This window comes from Lactuca virosa, chromosome 6 (assembly GCF_052849685.1).
Source record: "Lactuca virosa cultivar CGN04683 chromosome 6, Lactuca_virosa_CGN04683_v6, whole genome shotgun sequence".
In the NCBI taxonomy this organism is placed as follows: Eukaryota; Viridiplantae; Streptophyta; class Magnoliopsida; order Asterales; family Asteraceae; genus Lactuca; species Lactuca virosa.
In genome coordinates, this window is record NC_136431.1 from 170,596,893 (window position 1) to 170,603,921 (window position 7,029).

Sequence of the window (7,029 nt, forward strand, 5' to 3'; positions counted from 1 at the left end):
AGAGAAAGGAAGTAAAAACAATTTATGGTATTTTAAGACAAAAAAGGTAATGTGATTATAAAAAGGGACAACGTTTTTGTCAACTATGTCACGGAATCCGTGAACCTAAAAACAAATAAAAATCCACCGCATTTGCACTATCAATAGTGCTGCAAAAAGATAAGATAGTTGCCAAAAACCTAAGCAAAATCAAACCATATAATAAACCCAAAATCTGTTTCTTTAAACTTTTACCCATAAAATATTGCAACAATCATGCTAATGATTTAATCCTTTAAAAAACTAAATAAATACTACAAATAAAAAATATATTTCCCATTTCTATTCCCTCCCCACCTTCCATATGACACCAAAACAAGAACCATTACACAAAAATATTCTATTACTCGTATCAATCAAAAGAAGTCTTTTCGATTTCACATTCTGTCATTCTCCAATCTCCACCTTTTATCTACCTTTTTCTCTAAACTTTCTATCTCCATTTTCATGGCAAGTCTTGAGGATATTGGGGTTTCTGCACTGATAAACATCATCGGCGCTTTCGCATTCCTTTTAGCTTTTGCTTTTCTCAGACTTCAACCCGTTAATGACAGAGTTTACTTCCCAAAATGGTACATCAATGGAGCTAGGAGTAGTCCTAGACACAGGGGGAACTTCGTTGGCAAATTTGTCAATCTCAATTTCGCTACTTACCTTACTTTCCTTAATTGGATGCCTCAAGCTATGAAGATGAAGGAATCTGAGATCATTGAACATGCTGGACTTGATTCTGCTGTTTTTTTGAGGATTTACATTCTTGGGTACTTCTAACTAACCTTTTCTTCACATGGGGTTCCGTTTATTTCCACAATAAATCACAATTGCGCAATTTCTGTGGAGAAACTTATCAAAAGTCCGGGCTTTTAATGTCGGTTTCTTGAAAATTTACATGGGTTTTCGTTCAATGTGTCAAATTGTTCATAATTTTAGCTTAATTAGTCTTATACTCTTGCTATTATTTGAGAAAGATTGTGAGAATTGGGGTTTTTACTGTTCTTTAAGTTATCACAATTCGACAACTCCTGTTCAAAAAAGCTTGTGAAATTTGGGATTATCTTTTTCTCTAATGGGTTTTTGTTGATATGGTAGAATCTGTCATAATTTGAGCTTCAATAGTAAAATATTCGACTTTATTGTGAATCGATTGAGAAAGCTTATTGCTTTTTAATTTTGGTCAACAAGATTATCTTACTTGGTGAAAAGGGTATTTACGACATTTGATTAGTAGTTAAACAACAGGATAAATAATTAATCTTTAACATCATCCTATTGTAATTGACAGATTAAAGATTTTTGGACCAATCACTATTGTCGCACTCTTGATTCTTGTTCCAGTCAACGTATCGGGTGGGACTTTATTTTTCCTCAGCAAAGAATTAGTAGTCAGTAACATCGACAAGCTTTCAATATCAAATATTCAACCGAAATCTCTGAAGTAAGTTTAAATTCTTCACGATTTATATTTTTATACATAAAATTCAACACTACAAATTAATACGTATCACTCAAATAACGCGTTTCAGTCATATTAATGTCTCGTAGGTTATATTTTCTACTTTCAGATTTTTTGCACACATTTCAATGATGTATTTATTTACATCTTGGATATGCTACATGCTCTACAAGGAATATGATATGGTAGCTTCAATGAGACTCAAGTTTTTGGCTTCGAAAAATCGGCGAGCTGAACAATTTACAGTAAGCTGAAAAGGTCTTTTTTTTTATTTTATGAAATTATATTTTTTTTTGTATTAAACATTTTAAATTTCTTTTTGTAGGTTTTAGCGAGGAATGTGCCACATGTGTCTGGGCGTTCTGTATCTGATAGTGTTGACAGTTTCTTTAAAAAGAACCATCCGGATCACTATCTCTCTCACCAGGTAAAAAGGGCATTAATGTCTTTTGCACATAAAAGAAATCGAAAAGGAGTCTTATCCACACCTTTTTTGATTTTTGTTTTATTGACATAGGGTTTAATGTCCCTGGACATTTTTTTTTGATAATTTTTATTAATTGGTATGATGAATATTTTTTATGTAACTATTAAACCAAAATTATTGTAATTTTAGGTTGTTTACAATGCAAACAAGTTTGGAAGACTTGTTAGGAGAAGACATCGATTGCAAAATTGGTTAGACTATAATCAACTTAAATATGAAAGACACCCTGAAAAACGACCAACTATAAAGGTAGCTACTCTAAATTTTCATATTTGAAAGTTGAAACCTATTTGAGCTTCTTAAATATGCTCTAAATTCTAAAATACAAACTTTAATTTTCTTTTTGATCCTTAGACGGGTTTCCTTGGACTTTGGGGTAAGAAGGTAGATTGCGTTGAATACTACAAACAACAAATTAAAGAGTTTGATGAAAGAGTAAGTGGTTTGTAGTTATTAAAACTATCTACTTTTTCCCTCATGAATATATCTATTTCATTTGTTCTAGAAACATCCGGAATATACTTTTGACTTTGTAGGCTACGGTTGTTACACAAAAAATGATTGGAAGGGATGAGACCAGACAAACATTCTAGGGATAGTTTTGACTTTTGATGATGAGATATGAAGGGTATTCACGTCTTTTTTGCACAAACGAAAGATCCAGAGCAAGTCCTTGTCCTACATTTTCAGTTGAGATAAAAATTGCAATTTTGTCTCACTTCATTGTCACTGTCAGTCTGCCTCTGCCTCTGTCACTTGTCACTGTCAGTGTCAGTCTGTCATTGTCAATTGTCAATTGTCACTTGTTACTATTAGTCTGTCATTATCATTGTCACTTGTCTCTGTCACTTGTCACTTGTCACTTGTCACTTGTCACTTGTCACTTGTCACTTGTCACTTGTCAATTGTCAGTTGTCACTTGTTACTATCAGTCTGTGATTATCATTGTCAATTGTCACTTGTCACTGTCAGTGTCAGTCTGTCATTGTCACTTGTCAATTGTCACTTGTCACTATCACTATTATTGTCATTCTGTCACTGTCAGTCTGTCTGCCACTGTCACTGCACAACAAACAGGGCCGTAAGGTCAAACACGCTAAATTCCAGTTCCAAACTTTGATCGAATTCACATCTTTTCTTTTCTTGTTTAATTTATTACCTGTTATATTAAAATGATAGTTGACAATGGAGCGACAAAAAGTCCTAAAAGATCCGAAATGCATAATGCCAGCTGCATTTGTATCATTCAACACTCGATGGGGGGCAGCAGTGTGTGCACAAACACATCAAAGCAAAAACCCAACTCTTTGGTTAACAAAATGGGCCCCAGAACCCCGTGATGTTTATTGGAAAAATCTTGCTATACCCTTTGTTTCTTTAAGCATCCGTAAACTTGTTATATCATTATTACTCTTTGCTCTTGTATTCTTCTACTTGATTCCCATTGCATTCGTTCAATCTCTTGCCAATCTTGAAGGTCTTGAAAGAGTTGCTCCTTTCCTCAGACCTGTAGTTGAATTGTAAGTAAATTCTTCTTCATCTTTAAGTGAAGTTTATACTTTTATTTAACGACTAAATTCAAGAAATAGCATTTTACTTTTATACTTTTTCTTAAAATCGCTAGATTTATCAATATATATAATGCTCTAATAGGATGAAATGAAAGTTGGATTCTATAATAAACAAATATGTGAAAAGAACATTGCTATTTCTTGCATCGAATTCAATTTAAAATGATCTTGGGTTATAATTGTTGTAAATTTTTTGAATTTTCAGGAGTTTCATCAAATCTTTCCTCCAGGGTTTTCTCCCTGGTTTTGCTCTCAAGTTTTTCCTTTACATTCTTCCTTCTGTTCTTATGGTTATGTCAAAAATTGAAGGACATGTGGCATTTTCAGTTTTGGAAAGAAGAACAGCTGCAAAATATTACTATTTCATGCTTGTGAATGTCTTTTTGGGAAGTATTGTAGCAGGAACAGCTTTTGAACAGCTTGATTCTTTCCTTCACCAATCTCCTACAGAGTAATATTTCCTTTCCAAAATGTATCAAAAGTAAAGTAAATTCCAATTTCATCCCCATACTTTATGAAATTTTATCCTTTCGATCCAGATGTTATACTTTTTTGCATTAGTAGTCCCTAAAGCATATTCATTTTCCATTTTTAGTCCCCAAACTAGGGTGATATTATATTACCCCTGCTTGCAGGGGTCGTAATCTGTAAATTTTATATAAAGCAAGGTCCATTTTTGTAATTTTTTAAACACATGGACCGTTTTTGTAAAAACAATCTTCACAGGGACCTTTTCTGTAATTTATTTTTTATACAGGGACCAAACCTGCCAACATAGGAAAGTTTTAAACAAATGAGCTGTTTCTGTAAAAAGAAAATTCACAGAGACCTTTCAGTAAATTGTAGGGTCAGTTTTTTTAATTTATGTTCTACACAGGGACCAAACCTGCCAACATACGAAAAAATTACCTAGGGGCCAAACCTACCAACATACAAAATTGTTTTAGTCAAAGTCTCAAACCTAAAGAGTATACTATTCATTTAGCAATTGTAATTTGTAATTAGACATGACACGTGTAACTAAAGTAGTCTAAATCAAATAATCTTAGCTTTTGATTAACCACATGGACGAAAAGTGTAACTTAGTTTTGAAATTATATGTGAAAGTTAACTCAACTCATGTTCATTGATTTTAATACAGGATTCCGAGGACTATAGGGGTATCAATTCCAATGAAGGCTACTTTCTTTATTACATATATAATGGTTGATGGGTGGGCTGGAATTGCAGCAGAGATTCTTCGGTTAAAACCATTGGTCATTTATCACTTAAAGAACATGTTTATTGTAAAAACCGAACGCGATAGAGAAAAAGCAATGGACCCTGGAAGTGTAGATTTCCCTGAAACTATCCCTTCTCTTCAATTATACTTCCTTATGGGAATCGTATACGCTGTCATTACTCCAATCCTTCTTCCTTTCATTCTCGTGTTTTTCGCCTTTGCATACTTCGTTTATCGCCACCAGGTATTTTTCTAATAGCCTTTTATTTTTGTTTTTACAATAAAACAATTAGAGACTGTTTGATAGTTGCTAACTTGGTCAAATCTAGGGGTGTAATTGAGTCGAACCAACTCGTGAGATACTCGAAAACGACTCGGCTCAAGTCGAGCTCGAGCTACTTGAGTATATTATCGAACCGAGCTTGAGTATTGGAATACTCAGCTCGTGAAGCTCGCCAACTTAATCGAGCATTGTTATATTTACACATTTACCCTTTGTTTTATTCATATTTACATAGTATACAACCGAGTTGAGTCGAGTCGAGCTCACGAGCTTAATCGCATTTGTATTGTAGATTATTGTAATTTTATTTTCTTAGTAGTTAATCGAGTCGAGCCGAGCTCAGCTAAATCTGAGTAGAGGCATGAAGCTCTAACTAAATCCGATTGAAACCATATTGTTGGATAGCGTGCTAAATGTTCAATATGACTATTTTGTCCTAGTAGTAATGCGGTGAGAGCCCATAAGTGAGGTCTCGGGTTCAAATTTTGGCATCGTTATCATCTTTCTTGTTTTGGACATTATGATTTACCTTCCTCATGTTTGTGGGACCCGTTGGTGGGGGTGTATATCTTAAAGGATAAAAGAATTTCATTTATAAGTTTTTTTTTTTTTTTTTCTTCAGATAATTAACGTGTACAATCAACAATATGAGAGTGCAGCTGCATTTTGGCCACATGTTCATACTCGTATAATCGCAAGCTTGTTAATATCCCAATTGCTTTTATTGGGACTTCTTGGCACAAAAAAGGCTGCAAATTCGACTCCATTGCTTGTCGCATTACCCATTTTAACCCTAACGTTCCACAAATACTGCAAGAATCGCTTTGAACCTGCGTTCCGAGAATACCCTCTTGAGGTAATCGAGAAAACCTTCTATCATCGATGATAACGAAGGGTATTTTAGGAAAATTCGCACTCGAATTCCGTATAAACTTCTTGTGGTTTGTTTTTCAGGAAGCCATGGAAAAGGATACACAGGATAAAGCTTCTGAATCTGAGATCAACCTCAAGGCTTTCTTGGCTGATGCGTACTTACACCCGATTTTTCGTTCTTTTGAAGAAGTGGAGTTGTTAGAGGTTAGAGTCGAGAAGAGCCCACCTGACACACCGAGTCAACCAGCTGACACACCGAGTCAACTCGCTTCTGAACCCGTTTCTCCTTCACGTTCTCCTTCTCCCTCTCCACCCCATCACTTAGATCAAGAAGAACAAGAAGAATCTGTTACTGTTCAACACTATGAAGTTGGACCTCCGGCTAATGTTTATCACTATGGATATGAACACCATGAGAACATCTTTCACTACAATATGGATCAATACAATGAGACACAACACAATGTGCAAGACTATATTGTAGAGTCACCACATAGTTACTATCGTTATTGAGCTAAAGCCAAGATTAGTTTGTATTGTATGTTGTTTTAATTTTCATAAGTTGCTAACCATTTTTACAAAATAGTCATGTGAATAGTAATTGTTGGTAGATGTAATGGACATGCCACGTATGGGTTTGTTTATATGATTGTAATCTTGGTTAATCTTTGGAATATATTTTAAGCTGCAAGTGAAGAAAGTAACACACATTATGTAGGGTTTTTTTTGTGTACAATTTGGTCAAATTCGGTTCTTTGAAACCGAAGGAGTTTTGATATAGAAGAAAAGATATATGGAGGGACTCTCGATGGTGTTGTTTCCTTCTAGAGTTATTGACTTATTGTACATATCATTCCATTATATCGTTCTAAAAGTTAATACAATGTTGATTTACCATTTGAAACGATCACATATCATAAATGACCACTTGATGAAATGTATAGCTAAGTCCTTTTCTACACGAGAGGAAAAAAAAAGATTAACCTCGAGAATTCCTATGATATTTATCCTAAACGCGATTAATTTCATTGTTTATTTGTAGAAACATATGAGTTTTCGGCAACGTTTATTTGAAAATTTATCTATAAGAACTTATAAAGT

The 7,029-nt window shown here is 34.2% G+C and overlaps 1 protein-coding gene across 1 annotated transcript; it reads left to right on the top strand.

The window, feature by feature from the left end:
• The first annotated feature begins 355 nt into the window (after window positions 1-355).
• On the top strand, window positions 356-6,638 carry LOC145119182 (hyperosmolality-gated Ca2+ permeable channel 1.8-like). Its single transcript, XM_079054805.1, has 11 exons — window positions 356-800; window positions 1,322-1,474; window positions 1,602-1,737; window positions 1,818-1,919; window positions 2,109-2,228; window positions 2,334-2,414; window positions 3,159-3,499; window positions 3,756-4,001; window positions 4,692-5,016; window positions 5,678-5,911; window positions 6,010-6,638. The coding sequence occupies exons 1-11, from the start codon at window positions 487-489 to the stop codon at window positions 6,439-6,441; spliced, it is 2,484 nt and encodes an 827-aa protein (XP_078910931.1). The 5' UTR covers window positions 356-486; the 3' UTR covers window positions 6,442-6,638.
• Window positions 6,639-7,029: the final 391 nt, after the last annotated feature.